Source organism: Cupressus sempervirens, chromosome 1 (assembly GCF_028749045.1).
Source record: "Cupressus sempervirens isolate cs-2001-9-10 chromosome 1, ASM2874904v1, whole genome shotgun sequence".
NCBI classification, from domain to species: Eukaryota; Viridiplantae; Streptophyta; class Pinopsida; order Cupressales; family Cupressaceae; genus Cupressus; species Cupressus sempervirens.
Genome location: NC_143118.1, coordinates 541,543,483 through 541,565,255, shown reverse-complemented (window position 1 = coordinate 541,565,255; position 21,773 = coordinate 541,543,483). Strand labels below are relative to the sequence as shown.

Genomic DNA, 21,773 nt, shown 5'->3' with positions numbered 1-21,773 from the left:
ACCCCTATTCACAACACCCCACCCCCGATTTGCAAACAAATGTCCCCCTACCAACCGTGAACACAACCTCCGACCAAACAATAAATGCCCAAAGCAGAGAGCTAGGGATAGCTAGTCGGCCATCTGGATGCTTCCTGGCGTACTATATTTTATTAGGTGGACCTTGGTGTCTAGACTACTGGGAAGGAACCAACACAACTTGCTAGAAGAAGAGGTAAAGGGAAGACTCAGAGAGAGATGACAAGGTAATATGACGAGGTAATTGAGTTGTTTTTGTCTTCAAGCAGGAGTATGTAATGGACACCCTAGAAATGCCCAAGAACTAAACAATTGCTGATAGGAATTTTGTCAAACAATTTGCATCCAACTCCTTATTCCTCCGTTTACTAATTTAACCCCTTATGACTTTAGAAATGAGACATTTATATTGTTTGCTTGCATGGAATTGAAAATCATTCAACATGAACAAAAGAAAGTACAATAATATGCAGACTGGAAATTGTATTACTGTTGATATGATGTTATTTTCAGAATTTAATAAAATCAAATACGAGCAGATTATCAACTCACTAATTGCTCCAATATTATTGACATAATGTGCTAGCAAATGTTATTTAAACCTGCTGCTATAGTGACATGAATCATGCTATGTGAATAGTGCCACATGAACAATACACACGTGAACAGTGTTGCTACAGTGTTTTGTCTTTCAAACAGTCCAATATCTTCATAAAATCATTCCCTCTAAGTAGCATAAGTGTCGGATGAGTAATAAAGAAGATATGAGCAAAACATCAAATCTTCCTGTAGCTAGAAATGCACCCAATCTACTTGATAATGAAGCTGATAACAATGGATTCCAAAGGCCAAACCCCAAGGGAATGATGTCTAGAATGTCACAAGAGAGGATAGACGTCCTATAATGCCAAGAACAGATCTGCAACTCACACATCAATTTTCTTTTGAAATTCAACTTCCCGAATGAAGCTACCAATGCTCTCTTTTATTTTTTTTCCAAGGGTCAACTCAACTCTCATGAGCAATGTGGGATAAAATATGTGCAATATAAAACATATTAAAATATTCACTTATGTCTCCCTTAGGCGCCCCTTTGATTTGCACACATTCCCATAAGAGTTAATATTAAAGTAACACTTTAATACTTTACAACTAAATTAAATGTTACTTTAATAATACTTCAAGCATAAAAATATATATGCTATCAGACTTCGAACAACACGAGTGATAGCTTGTCAAAAAGCTCTCGCAAAGGAGTATCAAATCTAATCACCAAAACTAGCCTCCTCTGTGTCCTGCTGACTTACTAAAAATGGTAAGTATGCCTGAGACTGAGTAAATCAACTCTGTTTTGGCCCAAACTGGAGATGACTAGGCCAAAACACTCTAGGATCCCTTTTTAACCCTTCGTTAGCCCTCAGGATCATGTAGAACTAGGCTAACGAACACACACTTGGTCAACTGCTAAAGTGGAGACATTACAGTCTATCCACCTTGAAATTGCTTGTCCTCAAGTAATCTCAGTCTAGCCTGTTGAATAACCTGCTCACTCTCCCATGTAGCATTCCCCTTTGACCAATTACTCCTTCACTATTCTGGTTCTGAGTTTCCTCTCTCGAGTGTCCAGAGTAGCCTCATGCACTAACATGAGCTTACCCTTCTCATCTAAGGGGGTAAATCTTTAGAAGGCACCACACTTTGACCAATGGCTTTCTTAAGCCTCAACACATCAAATACATTGTGCACCCGACTGCCCTCTAGAAGCTCAAGCTCATAGGCGACTTAGCCCACTCTGCAAATCACCTTGTAGGGACCATAAAATCTAGGCTTCAACTTCTCTGCTCCACTCCTCTTGACCAATGATTGCCTATATGGCTGTAGCCTCAAATACACCATATCCTCTACTTGGAAACTTCGCTCTACCCTATGCTGATCAGCATACAACTTCTGCTGATTTTGGGCCTGTTATATGTTCTCCTTGAGCGCTCTCAGGATATCTTGACTATCCTGCAACAGGTCTTTGGCTGTGGGCACTCGATTGTTCCCCAAAACCAAATCCATGAAGCTTGGTGCTTCATACCCATTCAATGCCATAAATGGAGTCATCTTGATGGTCATGTGATATGTGGTATTGTAACAATACTCCCCCATGTGTAACCACTTGACCCATGCTCTTTGCTGCGCAATCACATAGTTCCGCAAATAGCCTTCCATCCATTTATTTACTATCTCCGTCTACCCATTTGTTTGAGGGTGGTAACTCGGACTAGGTGTAAGATTTGTACTACACAACCTGAACAACTCCTGCCAAAAGGCGCTCATGAACTTGCTATCCCTGTCACTAACAATAAATTTTGGTATCCCATGCAACCTAAAAACTTCTTTGAAGAACAAATCTGCCACCTAAGCTGCTGTATAAGTAGAAGGAATAGCAAAGAAGTGAGCAAACTTTGTCAATCTGTCTACCACCACATAAATACAATCTCTTCCTTGCACTCATGGTAAACCAGTGATGAAGTCCATAGAAATGCTTTCTCATTTCCTGTTCGGAATGGGCATGGGCTGTAGTAAACCTGCAGGAAACATGAACTCTCCCTTATTTTGTTGACATACTGCACATTCCCTAACATACTTCTGAGCATCATCCTTGAACCCTCTCCATGAGAACCGCTCTCGGATCTGCCTCTAGGTCTTGAAGACCCCTAGATGCCCAGTAAGTGCATCATGAAATGCCCTCAGAATCTTCTCTCTAAATTGTGATGTAGGGATCAAATAAACCCTGTCCTGAGATCTGATCAACCCATCCAACACTACATACTTGTCATCCTGAATGGTGCCCACAACTATCCCAGAAGCCCAATCATCTCCTGCATACTTTGCTGCAATCCGATCTCTCCAATCTCCTAAAATCTCTGCTAGAGCACATGAGTGAGGTCTCCGAGATAAAGCATTAGCCACAACATTTTTCTTACCTTTGACAAACTCTATATCAAAGTCATAAGCTTGCAATTTAGTAACTCATTTCTGCTACCGGTCATTAAGATCACGTTGGCTCATGAAGTATTTAATACTATTGTGATCAGTCTTGATCACAAAACACCCACCTACCAAATATGATCGAAATTTGGCCAGTACATGCATTATGGCCAACATTTCCCTATCGTAGATAGAATAGCTCCTCTCAACTCCTCGGAGCTTCCTACTCTTGAATGCAATGGGGTGTCTCTCCTGCATCAATATTGCTCCTATCCCATCTCCTGAAGCATCACATTGAAGCTCAAATGACTTCGTGAAATCAGGTAGAGCTAGAACTAGACAAGATGACATCACTTGTATGAAGTGGTCAAAACATCTCTGTGCTGCCTCAGTCATGCCAAACTTGCATTTTGATTCCTTGGCATACAATGACTCTCTATCTAGAATAGATTAACACCTCCTCCAGATGCTGCAAGTGCTCCACCCAGGTCTTACTGAAGACCAAGATGTCATCAAAGAAGATCAAGACGAATCTCCTCAACTGCCCCCTAAATACCTGGTTCATACAACTCTAAAATGTGGCGGGTGCATTGGTTAGCCCAAATGGCATAACCATAAACTCGAAGTGGCCATAGTGACATTGGAAAGCTGTCTTCTCGATGTCCTCTGCTCTCATCTTGTTCTGGTGGTATCCGGATCGTAAATCAATTTTGGTGAAGAAGTGTGCACCATGCAACTCATCTATCAGCTCATCAATCCTAGGAATGAGATACTTGTTTTTAGTTGTTTTCTTATTTAGTGCCCTATAATCGATGCACATGCACATCGTCCCATACTCCTTCACTAGAACTACTGCTGAAGGAAAAGGGGTTTTGCTAGACCTAATGTGCCCCATCTCCAATAGCTTCTTATTTGCCTTATCTATCTCATCCTTGTGTTTCTTAGGATGATGATAGGGAGTAATCATGACCGGTTTGGCTCCCTCCTCGAACTCAATAACATGCTCTATCCCCATGTTAGGAGGAACCCATGCGGAATATCACCAAATACTTTGGTGTGCCTGTCAAGTATCTCTTGGATATCTGGTGGATGACTCTTTACTGTGGTTCTTGTGGAGTTGACATAATCAAACATTCTGCTGCCCACTCTATGTCATTATGTTGAAAAAGTCTTTGCATTCTCCTCAAGGAGACTACTTTGCAACTCCCATCCAAAAGTCCTCTGAGTACAACAATTTTGCCCTCGTGCTGGAATCTCATCTCTAGTTTTGCTGGGTTGAGTGTGAACTCAACTAGCAAAGCCATTTGTGTCATGCCAAGGTTGACATCATAGTCTCCCATGTCTACCACATAGAACTCATCCTCGAACTCATAGCCATCTCCAAGCCTGATGTGAAGATTAGATATCTTTCGAGTGCATAATAATTTGTCACCATTAGCTATCATGACTCTAAACCCAACATGCTCCTCGGTCTATGAACCTCTCGTGGCTACCAATTGTGCATCAATGAAGTTATGTGTAGCCTCAGTGAGAGAGCACTTTTTGCCCTTAGATAATACCCCTGACCCTAAATGTGATCACCTTTTGAGCCCCCGTCAATCGTGCCAACGACCTATCATTCTTAGGAATGTTGTTCTCTGGAATGCTACTCTCATCCGAATCGGAGTGCTGATCGTCTACCTCTCACTGTGACTCCTCCGCTGAAAAATACTCCATTTGATTTGCCTTATTGAGAAGGCACTTATGAGATAAGTCCCAAGGCTTTCTACAATGAAAACACAACTTCTTCCTCCTCAACTCATTCAGGATGTCATTATCCAACTTCCTATTATCCTCTTTTGGCTGTATGTCCTGGTAAAAAAGTTTTTTGTCCTTATCCTTATCCTTCTTTGTATGTGAATCCCTAGGCTGAAATTTGCTCTTAAAAGAAGAGGGTGCTAAGTCGCTAGCCTTCTTAGTGGCCTCTTGTAATGTAGCAGGATCATGCCCCTTGACCCAACCCCTTAAGAGATTTGAGAGTCCATCCATAAACAACACTACTAACCTAAATGTTTGTGACCCACACAGCTAACCTCTGAAATTCACTGATATAGGTCTCAATTGACCCCCACTGCTTGAGTTGTGCCAACTCCTTAAACTGTAACTTGGGATATTTGGTATCAAATCTCTCTATGAGCCTCTCAGTAAACTCTTCGTAAGATGTGATTTGATTATGCCCCAAGGTTACCATGCCATGGTGCCACCACTCATGCGCTGGGCCCTCTCTGAATAACCGTCTACTTGATAGCCTCCTCCTCAGGCATAGGATTTAGCTGCAAGTATGTATCTACCTTCTGCACCCAAGATCGTGCAGTTATATTCCTTGAAGCATCATAATAAGGTAAAGAAAGTTTCCCAACTTTCTTTCCCAGCTCAAAATTTTGATTCCTCCCTCCTGCTCTAGGCATATGTCTCATCCTCAAGTCCATATAATCTCTGAGGAAAATATCTGCCTGAAACTCCAGTCCACAAGCCTCCCAGTCCCTCCTGAATTGAACTTGTAATTCGGTAATTTGCGGTTCGTTCACTGGTTGAATCGGATCTCCGGGTGGGAATGTGGGTAGAAGAGGTCTTGAGCTCGTCCGAGTTGGGCATGTAATGTTTCTAAAGTTATCAGCCTCATTTCCATTGTTGCCTTGTCCATCATTATTATCATTATTCTTAGGACCATTGTTGTTGCCTCGACCTCCATTATTATCATTGCCCTAATTGTTATTGTTTCCATTGTTGGCATTGCTTGGATTAGTGTTGATGCCCATCTGTCTAGCTATAAGTTGCAACATCATATCCATTCGCCTATTCTGCTCCTACTACATACGTTGCCCGTGCTCTAACATATCTAGTAACCGTCTAAACATTACCTTTTGGTCTGGACGGACATTCCTGCCTTTACCTAGTCTTGTATTCTTGTCATCTCGATCACCCATACTGCTGTCCTATTCAAAGAATATCTCCTTTGTGTCTGTATGATTGGATTCTATGTCCAACTGCATAGATGAACTAGACTAATCGCTTTGTGAGTCCTAATCTTTGTTGTCTTGCCCTGGTATGGTGGAAGTTACTAGCCTCTGTCGCATGCTCAAACAAACATTCTTAACCTGTTTTATTTCTGACTTTAGTGTTTTGACATTTCGTCAAACACTTCTCCCTCTATTCGGCTATTCCAGATTCCCTATAAGGCCTCCATAGGATGGTAGGACTCAGAGGCTCTGATACCATTGTAATGGACACTGTAAAAATGCCCAAGAACTAAACAACTGTTGATAGGAATTTTGTCAAATAGTTTGCATCCAACTCCTTATTCCTCTGTTTACTAATTTAATCTCTATGACTTCGGAAATGAGACATTTATATTGTTTGCTTGTATGTAATTGAAAATCACTCAACAAGAACAAAAAAAAGTACAATAATATGCAGATTGGAAATTGTATTACTGCTGATATGATGTTATTTTCAGAATTTAATAAAATCAAATACGAGCAGATTATCAACTCACTAATTGCTCCAATATTATTGACATAATGTGTCAGTAAATGTTATTAAAACCTGCTGCTACAGTGACGTGAATAGTGCTGCGGGAATAGTGCCGCATGAACAATACCCGCGTGAACGGTGTTGCTACATTATTTTGTCTTTCAAACAGTCCAATATCTTCATAAAATTATTTTCTCAACTTAACATAAGCGTCGGATGAGTAATGAAGAAGATATGAGCAAAACATCAAATCTGCTTGTAACTAGAAATGCACCCAATCTACCTGATAATAAAGCTGATAACAATGGATTTCAAAGGCCAAACCCCAAGGGAATGACGTCTAGAATGTCACAAGAGAGGATAGACGTCTTCTAATGCCAATAACACATCAATTTTCTTCTCATATTCAACCTCTTGAATGAAGCCACTGATGCTCCCTTTTATTCTTTCTCCAAGGGTTGACTCAACTCTCATGAGCAATGTGGGATAAAAAATGTGCAATATAAAACATATTAAAATATTCACTTATGTCTCCCTTTGGCGCCCCTTTGATATAGGACCCCTCTCTAGGCCGAGAATGCTGGAAGGATTTGATGAATCGGATTTAGAAGTTTGAGGAGCAAATGACCCAGTATGTAAACCACCTTTTCTAGCCATTTACATATGATGTGTCATTAGCCCTTTCCCTCATGGTCTTGTGAGCTAACCGGGTTTTTGCCTGGGGTTAGTATGAGTTTTGACATAGGCATCTTTACTTCTAGGTAGATCAGAGTCGAGATAGCAGGGATTTCTGATACTTAATATTTATAGTAAGTCATCTGGGGTATGTATTTCCAAGTTTGCAATATTGAACTTCTAGCCTCTTGTCAAGATCTTTTCGGCAAGCTATTATACATGTCTTTATAAATTCAACGGGATATTTATTTTAATGTCTAAATATAAACTTGTTCAAATAAAGTGACTTTAAAATTAAAAGTGAAAGTAATATGTCACTTTAGCCTATAAGTTGTATTATTCCCTTAAGTGGAAAAAAGACAATTAAAAAAAGGAAAAGTTAATCAAAATGAAGAGGCAGGCAAGGAAATATGAAGAGTCATCCAATTGTGCTTAAAAGGGGACAAGGAGTTCATTTTCAGCATGCTTGGATATGGATTTAGTTTGAGATTTCTCTTGGAAAAATTAAGGAAGCTTCAACTTCTATTCAGGATCTGAGGACGCAAACCCCCAGGTTCTTTTTGGGTGGATTGGATGTAGCCCTAATTCATCATCCGTGGTGAATTTACGATGGAGTTCACACTTGCATTTCAGGATCTTTTCTGGTCAGTCAATTTGATTGTTATCACTATTTTTGTGATTGGATTGTTAATGTATTGCTGAACATTATACTGTAATAACATTTTATGAATATTTTGTATGAGCCTTTGCTGGTGTTTGTGGTATATGTTCTTTGTTAATATTTCTGAAATATTCTCAAAGAAAGTTGGAAAAGAATATCTGGGTAGGATATTTCATAGTAGCACAACTGGGTTATAGTATTGGAGGAGATAGTGGCTGAAAGAGAGAACGAACTGCTAGTGAAGGATAGACAATAGGCAAAGAAGACCATATGGTTGGGCGAATAGGAACAAAAGATAGTAGAGAGGGATGGGAAGTTGTCAAAGGAACACGAGATGGAGAAGACTAAAAGGCAATTGATGAGGTCATTGACATGGTGGAGGCAGCCTGTGAGAGAGAGTTCGCGACCAACTAACGTGTCCAACACCTTTAGCAATAGCGCTCTCGCTCTTCTACTCTCTGATTTCCTCCATGTATCCAAGGTTGTCCTCTTACCCTTCCCCCCTTAGTATTTTATTTTGTTCAGTTTTTTGGTGTCTTATTCCCAATTTTGTCTTAGTTTTATTTTGAAAAGGACTTTTTTTTCGGGGTGGTGGTGTTGGGGTTGGGGTTGGGGTTGGGGCTGATGTAGTTGGCAAAAGTACATAACATATTCAGCAAAATGAATATTGTTATGTTTTGTAATTGGGACGAGTAGTTCCTGACTACTTGTTGGTTGGTAGTTGGTAGTCTTGACTCTTAACTAACCCAGTGCACAATTCATATTGTGGTTGGTTGTGGTCGGGATATCTACCTATCTCTTTGATGTGATGTAGTGTAAAGTTCCCAGCTGATGGCGTGCGTTGAACTTGCTCTAGATTTGGTGCACACCTTCAAAACTCACCATTCGGATTCACTCTATGGTCGTGTGGCACCCGCAACCTCTGGCACTGCATCCAACGATGCTTGTATCTAGTGTACGGTGTTCCTGTCCTTGCCATATGGTACAGATGGCTCTGCTGTACAGAGACATGATGCCTCTCTGTACAGTCTCTTGCTGCTTGGTTTGATGTTGTACGAGTTGCCTTCAATGTCGTACAGTGATCTTGGAATGTTGCGTACGGAGTTAATACCTTGTGCTGTATGATGCTTCTAACTCAGTCCTTCTGTGCTGCTGTATGGTGTTTTGCCCAAACTACTGTATACATCCTACGGTTTTCAGAGTTAACAGTTTGCCTTTAGGGTTATAATGTTAGCCTCTAGAATTGTATGTGTATCCGCACAAGTACGCAGATCAAGAATGGAAGATAGTTTGAGTTCTCAGAGTACAATGATAGACAAGTGATAATGATAGCACAATAATGGACACCTGATAATAGTCACCAAATATACCAGTGATGCCAGAAGTAATTCAGATACAAGTAACAATAGCACTTCAAATTACAATAATTCTAAACCAAGAGTAGAGCAGAATAAGGTGAGGAGTTACTCCCACCGAAACTGCAGAAACCAAATAGGGAGAATCTTTCACCTTCGAAATGGCAGACAAAGAACTCCAACTGGAATTCACAATGCACAAATAAAATCTAAATCACATACATACAACTACAACAAACTCAACCTTATATATGGCTTTGGGGAAACGTCTCGAAGAATTACAAATAATGCCAACTTGGCCAACATGGTAAACAAATAAAAATAAAAAGGCCCTAGAGATAATAAAATTAATGTTGAGGCCAAACATTATAAATTTATTTATTTAATAATATTGGGGACATCACATGTATTGATTGCAAATCTATTGCTTGGTAATGAAAGGTATATCCTCCAATCATGTGCAGTGAGTTTTTTAATTTTTCTATATCCTGTTATTGTACATTTTTCATTTATTGTTGCAACTAGTTGACGTAGGCAGTAACAATAGCCAACAGATGATTGATTTAAATCTGTAATGATTGCCATTGGAAATTATCATTATAAATTGTATCTCCATGCAATTACAAATCTAAAAATTTGTAATTTCCTCTTCCCTGTTCTAGTGAAAAAATAGGGAGGTCTAGTCTTTGCATATCGTTGTGGCTCCTCACTTGGTCTAGAAGGTGGTTGTCATGGCTTCACCCTGATACTAGATGGAAAAGTTTTGTCCATTGCTTCATGTACAACACCATCTACATTACGTCATTTAATCCAATATCTTCCTCTGCTGTATCTACACCTTCCATAGCTTTACTCTTGGAATCAGCAATCTCTGTCTACTATAAAACTCACTCCAATTCTCTCAAGAATGTTCAAATGCTAGTGTGATTTTTTCTCTTGGGCACGGGCTACCATTTTTACAACAAGTTGTAAGAAAAAACCATGACTCTTGATAGAGATACATTGCTCGATCTCCATAAATATTTCAGACTAGGGGCTTAGCAATAAATGTAGTTTTTTTGTGGACTGCTGCAAGTGTAAATGGCAATTTCATAAAACAAGAGTATCTTCTTTTATTTCAGAAAGAAAGAAACTGTACTTATGCAGATGGTTGGCCTTTACCAAAACTGAAGTCTACCATTCAACTGTTGGAGCTCTATTCAAAGTTGTATGTTCAATTATAAAGAAATTTGAAGCTGTACTGCACGCTTTTATGCTGTAGAATGTAACTTTTTAATGTCACTTAAGTTATTTGCTCTTTCATTTTACGTGGTAAAATCAGCTCAGTCAATAACTTTTCTTACAAAAATGTGATCAATACAAATTTATAAGAAATAGTATGATACAGTGAACAGCAGGAATTCCAGACCAATCCGTCTGTTTTGTTGAGCACTGAGTGTTGATCTTTTTATAGATTTATTTAACACCAATAAGAAAGAAATTTTTAGGCAAAAGCCGTGCCAGTTTTGTTTACTGCTTGGGGTAAATGGATTAATGCACACAGACAATAGATAAGAACAACAGAACTCCTTTTATTATTCGCATATGCCAAAGACATTACATTAAGCTTTTGATGCTGATTACAATGATCCTGGAGGGTGTGTAAATACTTTCCGAAGAACCTTCCCGAAGGGGTTCATCGGATGCATAACAATTACCTTCCCGAAGGAACCTGTTGGCTACATAACAGGAACCTTCCCGAAGGGCCCGTCGGCTACATAATATTTACCGACAACAATTTTTTTTGATACGTCACAAGGATGAAATGATCAAAGTCATGGACTACTTTCTTTTGCTATACATAATACTTTTCAAGCTTGTATTACAATTTTTATCCTTTTTTTGGACTGTATGTAATTATGATTTATTACAAGCAACTAATATTGTGAGCTCTTTATGTTTTGTATATTTGTTCTTTTAGGCTTCATTTGCCCGCCATTTGTCTGAACAAGGATTTGACACATGGATTCTGGAGCTGAGAGGTGCTGGACTGAGTAAAAGAGAAGGGGAACCTATGGCAAATGAAACTTGCATTAAAAATGGTACTACCATCAAGCTGATGGACACTCTAACTGAAAATGGCTTAAATGGTAACTTAATCAGATATGATCAGAGTCTCACTGAAAGCAATTCTAAAGCAGAGATTGAGAATGACACGGCTAGTGAAGACAAGCTTGAAATGGCCCAGGAGAGATCAGAATTGGTGGCTAGATTGTCAGAAGCATTTCTACAACTCTCAGATAAATTGACTACTTTTTTGAATGAAAGCCAATATAAGGCTATGGCTTCTAGGTTAGTTGACCAGATAATTGAACTTCGGGGAGATGCTCAACTGTCAGAGCGCTTTATGGAAATTAAAGAAAAGCTATTAAAGTTGTTTGAGGAGGGGCAAAACTCTGGTACTGCTTCACAGGTTGCAGAGATGAGTGATAGGCTTGTTAAGATGGTGCTAGATGGTCCATCACAGATCTTTGATCTACGTGAACGTCTCAGCTCAAAAATTGATGATATTCAGAAACTAATGGTTCTGACTAAGAAATATAATTGGGACTTTGATAACTATTTAGAAGAGGATCTTCCTGCAGCGGTGAGGTGACATTCTTCTTTTACCTTGCTTTGTTTGTAGTTGAACTGTTTTTTACTTTACTGCCTTTTTCATCATCCTCTTTTCTCTCGGTGTTTCTGTCCTGTAAATTTTTTCATTGGAAATGGTACTTATTTGATTCCTATCATGATGTAGTTGCATGGAACTTTTCATTGTCTCCTATGTCAGTCATCAGCACTCACAAGAAGCCTCTGTTTACATGGCATAGATTTGCTAAAATTCCAATTTTATGTGTTATGCAGATGGATTATATACGGAGCCAGACCAAGCCCAAGGACGGAAAACTATTTGCAATAGGTCACTCTATGGGAGGGATTTTGCTTTATGCACATCTGTCATCTTCTGCTAGGATAGGTCACTTTTTATATCTTAAATGTTTGTTTCACTTTTTGTGAAATCTGTTTTTGAAAGCTCTTTTAGCTTTACAGCTTTTTAGAAATTATTGATTTCTGTGTTGATATGCATGCAAAATATTTTTTAGGTTTGAACACATTAGATGTTAGGTTTTCTCATGCATAATATTTAACTCCATTGCCTGGGGTTTTGTATTTTGTCATGTAAGATATAATAGCTTTTCCATATTTCTTCTTATCCTTTGTTATGGTTTTTCTCTTACCGGGTTCGGATCCTGCTGCCCGGATCCGGGTCTGGGTTCGCACCCTGGTTAGCTGCGGGTCTGGGCAAGGTCCTTCATTTCGACTGTAATGCATATATATATATATATATATACACACACACACACACACCCACGGACCCACCCACATATATATATATATATATATATATATATATATATATATATATATATATATATATATATATATATATATATATATATATATATATATATATATATACTCACGGACCCACCCACGAGCCCGAACCCGGAACCCGAATCTGTCCCGAACCTGAATCGGCAACTTAGGTTTTTCTTCCTTAATCTTCCTTATTCTCTTATTTGCTTGCATGCTTCTCTATTTTATTTATATTGATGCACTTTTGTTGTTTGCCATTTATCTCTCTGTGGATGACAGCCTTGCTTTCAGCCCCTACTTGTTTATCATCATTGGGGAAATTCAAACAGATTCACTAGCGCAGAAAAAATGTTAATCAAACTCAGTGGTCTCTCAGCTGTACCATAAGGGCAATGTATTTCAAATCTTCATCATGAGGACAATAACATCATCTCATTGACTGTCATTGGCAGATATGTTAAACGCTTTTAGTTCCTTCTTTGGAAGTTTTAGAAGATATATAAGAGCAACTCAATAAATTAAAACATAACAACTACAAAGGAATCCCAGCACGGAGTTTAGAAATAAATTACATGCTGGACTTTTATTAATTCAAGCTGCCAATTAAGTATACGGGTTTCCTACTTCTCCTGAAATATGCAAAAGAACTTTGGGATCCCATTCTAAACATAATTTGACTGTCAACATGTACAAATAGATAGATAATTTATGTGGGGAAAATCCAATCTCTTCAAGCCTACCCACTTCAATAGATGACTTTGTTCCCAATATCCAATTAAATAACCGAGTTCTTTATGGTGCTTTAAATAAAATTGCTCTAGATTGAAGCAATGTTGAGAGACTTGGACTTGGTAGGCTGATTTTGACTTGGACTTGGATTTGGCACTTAAACTTGACAGATAGAAAAACAATGAAATAAAGAGAGTCTCTAAGTATTTAAAGTTTGTACTATTCATCCTTCGAAAAATAACGATAAAGATAATAAATTATCAATTAGAAGCTACTCTGATCACATACACAAGTATATAATCAAATGAATACAAAGCTGATTTGAGTTGGAGGAATAAACATTTTAAATTTATATGTTTTCCAAACCTTCTATGTTAGAGTTTTGATAGCTGTAGGAGCTATCATTCTTACCTGCAACAGTTGTGCTTATCAGAAATTTTTGATGTTGCATTTGTTAATAAGTTTGTGATTGTTTTATGTTGGTTGATTCTTTAATCTCTGTATCCTGTCTTTTGTATTGTTCTTTGAAGACATTGTAGAGTGTTTGTTTCCAGGTCTCAGCTCCTTTCATATCTGCCGTAATTCATTGTGCTATGGTGTTTGTGTTTATGGATCAGCTTCATCTTTTTCTTTTGTCGGTGGCAGTTCTATTCACTCGACTATCTTCCAATCATTTTGTACTTATTGTTTATGTTCATGGATGTTCTATGGAACCTTTCTCTATGTGTTGGTTCCCATCATTGATGACAGTGATGAAAGACGTGGAATCAAAAGACTCTGTAATGACAGTTTGTTGTTACTGCCTCCGGTTCATGATTTGTTCAATTGAAGTAGTCACCAAAGGTTTTTACTTACTATGATGGAAGAGGAAACGACTTCATTTTTTATAGCCTTTTTGGTATTCGCATGTTTGTTTTCGGAATGCAACAAAGGTTGTGTTGATGTCTGGGTCTCTCTATTGTTTTAATGGAGTTTCATTCTTCAGGACTGGTGTCACATCATCTTGCTGTTGGGTTGACTACAGCTCATCAAGTAATTCACATTTGGGTTATCTTTTTTGACAATTAAATGCTTAGGGGTGATGCTCATGCGGGGTTTCTGATTCAAGAGCGCAGAGTAATTGAAAATGATATGAATAAATGATTTTGTTAAAGTTTGTAGCTTTGGTTAGACAAGATCTGTAATCGTTATCAGAATCTATACATATGGATATATACATCAATATGATTGCATACTGATATATATACACAGATATATATTCTGATTTTATCGATTATGTATTTCTTGATCTCTGTATCATGATTCATAACCAATATCATATATTCAATAATATCTCATACTTATCGATCCTTGTTTTGAATACTTCATATTGGGCTGCAATATCACTATATTGGTTATTTATATCATTATCGAGTTGAACATGTAATTGTTGATTACTACTTGTTAACTCCGATCAGGTATTATGCTAAGCATCAAAATCTATTAATTTTGGCATATAAAAGGAACGCAAGCATCACAAGTATAAGAACATTTCTGTTACTTCTGTAGTAATCTACACAAATTTTGAATCAAATCAAGTCCATTAGCATCAGTGGCAGTCAAGCCTTACATTGAAATCTGGTAAGAAACTTTACATTGTAATGTTCCCATTATAAAATAAATCATTTATCAAACTATTGTTATTGGGCGAATTGATTTAATATATCTCGGACTCATTTTTATTTTGTTTTTGTAGTTTGTGTCGCTGTCGGCTATCTTTGTACACCCTCAGAAAGTTTCTCGACAGGTATTTAAACACGGCTTGTAGGTAGTCTTTAGATATGCATTTTGGGTTTTTTTTTTTGTACTGCGAATTCCAGTTGGGATTCTCTGTTGTTCGCCATTTTGGAAGTGAAAGATCTTCCCTACTTGGTTCTTCCAGTTTTGGTGGGATTCAATCCTCACCCTATTCTGTCGCTTGTAGCACTTCGCTCGGATCTAGCAAATCGGAGCACTATTATCTTGTGAATTGATGAAGTGATTATTATCAAATTCTCGTGTTGAATGAATAAGGTATTTCATAGAACGTTCTATGTTTTCCTTGCATTTTACTATCCATTCTATTGTCTACAAGTTCCGCACTTCATTCCCTACAACATCCACCCTCCTCCTATGCGGTATTCATCACCGTACGACCCTCTATCCCACCGTACGACCTTCTTGTTTCAATGTCTACACACACCATATGACTTTCCACATCCCCCTGTATCCACCATACAGCCAACAAACACTTCCCTCCAAACATTGTACAGTCTGTCCTATCAAATGTACGACCATCCATCCTTGATTGTACGGCCTCCCCTCTTCCACCGTACGACCATCATACTATACGGCCACAACAACATCTTTTCCCCACTGTACACCCAGACATTGTACAACCAGCAATCTGCTCTTGTACGACCTCATTCTTAACACCATATGGTTAGCTTAGTTGCATTGTACGACCAAGACCATTGCTATCTACAGCCATATCAGATACAATACCTTGCTGTACCACACCCTCCAACGAATTGATAGGAACAAAATTAGGATATAGTGTAAGTTTAGTCTTCTCTGAGGTTGGATCATTATAGTGGTATTAGAGCGCTTCGATCCTGCTAGCCTATGAACAGTGAATGAGAGTTTATAGCCGGAAGAGACAAAGAATCCATTTCATTGATAGAATGGCTCCCGAACCGGAACCAACAGCTGTCGAACTCGTGGCACTACTAAGAGAACTTGCAAAGAATCAGGCACAGATCACTGATACTCAGCAACTGATGGAAGAGACTCTGAAGAAGCTGGCAGACAATAAAATATTCGGAGAACAAAATGGTCATAGCGCAGACTCGGTGTCGAGTAAAAAAAACCCTCATCTAGTACGCTCTCAACCTTCCATGCGATCTTTTCAGACACCACACGGAGGGAAACAACCAACCTTTGAAGAGATGCAAGAAAAATTGAGAGAAGACTGGAAAAATGTGAATTTTGAGGAAGATATATCTGACAAAGATTACATGGATCTGAGAATGAGATATTCGGGAGGCGGAAACTGAGGATATTTTAACAATGATCTCAAAAGAAAGTTGAGTAAAGTGAATCTTTCTCCATTTGACAGATCCGGATCCATATCTATGCAAGTGTGGGTAATGAAGGCCGATACTTATTTCTAGCTGAATTCTATGCCAGAAGAAGCAATCAAATTTGCGGCACTACACTTGGAGAGAGTTGCGCATGAATGGTGGCATCACAACACCATCACACTGGGGCATGATCAAATAAATACTTACGCAGAATTCACTGAGAGATTAATAGATTGATTTGATGGTAAAGATTCGGAACTCAATTTCAAAGATTTGACACAATTGAAGCAAACTGGATCTGTCGACCAATACATTGCAGAATTTTAGAAACTCTTTATTTTGGTCACGGACATTTCTGAAAGAAGATGGATAGTGCTCTTCATGGATGGACTGACAGAACCACTGAAAGGTTGGGTAAAAGGGTTCAATCCAACCACCTTGTCAGAAGCTATTAAGAAGGCACAGAGCATGGCATCATCATTGACGTCATCGTCTTGAAGTTACATCCCAAACCACCGGCATTTTCGAGAGACAAAGATAATAAATCTCTGCCCAGGAAGTCGTCATTGGACAAAGCTACTAGACAGGAACCCCGAAGGAAGAAATTATGTTTCAATTGCAAGGGACCTTGGGAACCTGGCCATAGATGCCTTGGAAAAGGAAAAATACACTACATTGAGGTTGTGTCCGACGATGAGGATGAGCAGGAAGAAACACTCGCCGAAGACAACCAACATTATGACGACGCCAACATGGTTAGTTTGAACCGTACAGAAAGGATTGCAGCATTGGTACGATGTAGAGCAACTATCGCCCTAGCCAGTAGCCCGAGGTGCATAGTGTTTCGTGTATGGGGAACCCTTCAAGGACAAAGGGTTATAGTGATGCTCGATAGTGGAGCTACGCTAAACTTCATAAACTCCTATCTGGTGAAACAAAGAGGCCTACCTATAGAGATGCACGTAGGATTTCAGCTCAAGGTTGTCGGAGGGACTCTCTTGCTCTACACACACCTTGTTCCTCAACTAAGTATTACAATTGCAAATGACACGGGGAATGAGGATTTCTTCATAGTGGACCTTGATGATATGGAGGTTATTCTAGGTATATAGTAGATGGAGACTCTTGATGAATACACTTAGAGTTTCAAATGGATGGACTTCACTTTTGTTATCGATGGAAAAAGGGTTGTTCTCCACGGAATGGCAAATGAAGGTCCGAAGGAAGTTTCTCCACATTGGATGGAGGCAATTTTTCGGAGTGATGACGTTGTATGGACTGCACATTGTCTTGTCTCTGCGGAACCTCTAAAAGGACAACGGACGCCTCCCCAGGATGACGATCTCCAAAATATTTTGAGTAAACATGATAAAGTTTTCATTGACATCCCTCCTGGCATACCACCTCATCGAGGGTTTGAACTTTGAACATACTATCGAGTTGGAAGCTGGAGCCAAGCCGGTCATAACCATACCCTACCGACATCCCAAGAAATTCAAAGATGAGATCGAAAAGACTATTCAAGAATTGTTGGAGAAAGGATGGCTCCGTCCCAGTTCTAGCCCCTTCGTGTCATCACTAGTATTAGTAAAGGACGAGACGATGCGCATGTGTGTGGACTACCGTGCATTGAATAAAAAAACAATAAAGAATAGATATCCCATTTCAAGGATAGATGAGTTGCTAGATGAATTACATGGCGCAGTCTATTTTTCAAAAATAGATCTCTGTTCCGGATACCATCAGATCTGCATGAGGGAGGAAGACATAGAAAAGATGGCCTTCCATTGTCACTATGGGCATTATGAATTCCTAGTCATGCCATTCAGATTGACAAATGCACCTGCTACATTCCAATCATGCATGAATCACATCTTTAACAAACAATTGCGTAAATACTTATTGGTATTTTTTGATGATCTTATTTATAGCAAGACATGGGAGGAGCACCTGAAGCATCTGGATGAAGTCCTAAGGATCATGGAGGAGCAGTCTTTGTTCGCCAAGCAATCCAAGTGTGAATTCAGTATGATTGAAATATTGTACTTGGGGCATGTTGTTAGTAAATATGGAGTTCAAGTTCATCAGGAGAAGATTCAGGCTATCCTTGATTGGCCTCCTCCAAAATCACTCATTGATTTGTGAGGGTTTTTCGGACTGTGCAGCTATTACTAGAGATTTGTCAAAGGATTATCTCAGCTCAGCGTACCGTTAGCGGATCTGACAAGGAAGGGGTCTTTCCTGTGGAATGAAAAAGCACAACTCACTTTTGATAAGCTGAAAGAGGCAATGAGCACTTGTCCCGTATTTGCATTACTTGATTTCATTCGACTGTTCATTTTGGAGTGCGATGCATTCGGAGAAGGCATTTGCATGGTACTGATGCAAGATAGACACCCCATAGCTTGTGAGAACAGGAAGCTTACGTAGACAGAACGCCTATATTCCATCTATGACAAAGAGATGTTGGCCATCGTACATGCACTAACCAAGATCCAACAATATTTGGTAGGTGCCAAGTTTGTCGTTTGCACGGATCACAACAGTTTGAGATATTTTCTGGAGCAATGGGACTTGAACAAGATGCAACAAAAATGGGTAAGCAAGGTTCATGCTTTTGATTTTGACATTGAATATGGGAAAAGAAAGAACAATGTGCTTGCAGATGCCTTGTCCAGGAAACTTGTCCTCTGCTCACTAAACCAGATTTCAGCTGACTGAAAGGCACATTTGTTGGTAGAATATTCCAAAAACACATTTTCCTGTGAGCTAATGGATGACAATACCCAGGATGATTAGTGCAAAGTGGTGGATGACATTATCTACTATAAGAATCGGATATTTTTAGTGCTGGAACCCAAATTAAAGCAGAAAATCTTGAAGAAAGTACATGACTCACTCTTGGCAGGACACCCGAGTTTCCTCAAAACTTAAAGAAGTCTACAGGAGAGGTTTTCGTGGAAAGGACTTAAAGGGGACATGTTGCAGTATGTAAGAGAGTGCGCAGTTTACTAGCAGAACAAATCAGAACATACTCTACCTGTCGGGTTGCCGCACCTTTGCCTATTCTAGAAAATAAGTGGGAAAGTATCTTGATGGATTTTATAATAGGGCTTCCCAAGGTGAACGGAAAGGATTGTATTTTTGCGGTGGTTGACAGATTGACAAATTACGCACATTTCTTCGCCATCCCCTTAGATTTTCAGGCTGCACAAGTTGCTGATCTGTTTTTTAGTGAAGTCTTTCATCTGCACGGGTTACTCGGAAACTTTATTAGTGATTGGGATGGGCGATTCATTAGTATCTTCTGGATAGAACTGTTTCGATTGGCAGGAACAAAATTGTCACCAAGTACTAGTTACCACCCTTAGATAGACGAACAAACGGAGATTGTGAACAAGTGGCTTGAAAGTTACCTTCGAAACTATGTTTTGGCACAACAACGGGCGTGGGTCAAGTGGATACATCTAGGAGAATATTGTTAGAATACCACGTATCACATGTCCATTGGGATGACACCATTCAAAGCTCTGTACAGGTACAAATCCCTCTCCTTCATTGACACAGTGTTGGGAGACAGTCAGGCACCAAGGGCGAGGGATTGGCTTCAAGAGGAATAGGACATCTTACGATACCTGAAGGAAAACTTACAACGGGCACAAAATCAACAAAAGATGTACACTGATAGACATCGAATGGAGAGGAGTTTCGAAGTAGGGGACTTGGTTTATCTCAGGCTCCAGCCATATTGACAGTCCTCATTGAAGGAAAAGGGAAAAGAAAAGTTGAAGCCACGATTTTATGGCCCCTATCGCATAGTTTGTCGCATTGGTGAAGTTGCTTACAAGCTGAAACTTCTAGTGGGAAGTTGTATTCATAACACCTTTCATGTTTCATGCCTGAAGAAGACCGTAGGGCAAAATGTCACGGTAGCCACAGACCTTCTACCACTCAATGAAGAAGGAAAGCTCATCTTGAAACAAGCTGAGATCATCGAAGTATGTGAGAAAACTTTGCGGAAACATATGGTGAAGGAATATTTGGTGTGTTGGAAACACTTGCCATTGGACGACATGACGTGGGAGGGTGAGCACATTCTCTAGCACCCGACATTACATTTGCTTGAGGACAAGCAAAATTTGGGACGGGAGGACTGTAATGTTCCTATTATAAAATAAATCATTTATCAAACTATTGTTATTTGGCCGATTGATTTAATATATCTCGGATCCATTTTTATTTTGTTTTGTAGTTTGTGTTGGCATTGGCTATCTTAGTACACCCTCAGAAAGTTTCCTGACGGGTATTTAAGCACGGCTTGTAGGTAGTCTTTAGGTATGCTTTTTGGGATTATTTTTTTGTACTGCGAATTCCAGTTGGGATTCTTTGTTATTCGCCATTTCGGAAGTGAAAGATCTTCCCTACTTGGCTCTTCTGGTTTCAGTGGGATTCAACCCTCACCCTATTCTGTTGCCTGTAGTACTTCGCTTGGATCTAGCAAATCGGAGCACTATTATCTTGCAAATTAATGAAGTCATTATTATCAAATTTTCATGTTGAATGAATAAGGTATTTCATAGAGCGTTCTATGTCTTATTTGCATTTACCGTCCATTCTAGTGTCTACAAGTTCTATATTTCATTCCATACGACTCCACCCTTCTCTTGTGCGGTATTCATCACTGTACGATCCTCTTTATCCCATTGTACGACCTTGTTTCGGTGTCTGCACCTGCTGTACGGCTTTCCACATCCCCCTTGTATCCATCGTACTACCAACAAACACTCCCCTCCAAACACCATACGAATTGTCCTATCAAACGTACAGCCACCCATCCTTGATCGTATAGCCTCCCCTTTTTTATTGTATGACCATCATACCATATGGCTACATCAACATCTCTGCCCCATCGTACACCCAGACACCATACGGTCAACAATCTGCTCCTGTACGACCTCATCCTTGACACCATACAGTTAGCTCAGTTGCATCATATGGCCAAGACCATTACTGTGTACAGCCATATTAGATACAATACCTTGCCATACCACACCCTCCAACTAATTGATAGGAACGAAATTAGGATATGGTGGAAGTTTTGTCTTCTCCGGGGTTGGATCATTACATACATGGTATTAGAGCCTTGTTAAGGAGAGATCTTATTAAGTTTAAGAGGTCAGATTTCACATTAAGTTGTAGTCTCATTATTTTTCAAGATGACAAACATGTTAAGATTTGAACACCACCTTACAAGTGTTGACAACTTCAAATCTTGGAAACATCGTATAATGATGCTATTAAAAGAGAACAAATTAGATTCCTTTGTAAAAGGAGAAAAGAAAGAAC

General features: G+C 39.3%; 1 protein-coding gene across 5 annotated transcripts in view; it reads left to right on the top strand.

Annotated features, from left to right (window-relative positions):
- The window catches only part of LOC149578596 (uncharacterized), a 90,207-nt gene that overhangs the window by 21,520 nt on the left and 46,914 nt on the right, over positions 1-21,773 (top strand). For all 5 annotated transcript variants that reach the window (XR_016364613.1, XR_016364612.1, XR_016364611.1 and 2 more), the window contains exons 3-4: positions 11,159-11,824; positions 12,085-12,196. Coding sequence is in view for 2 of the 5 variants with exons in the window: in XM_089830117.1 (XP_089686243.1) it covers positions 11,159-11,824; positions 12,085-12,196 (778 nt within the window). In the remaining 3 variants the exon portion in view is untranslated. The remainder of the gene's footprint in view (positions 1-11,158; positions 11,825-12,084; positions 12,197-21,773) is intronic.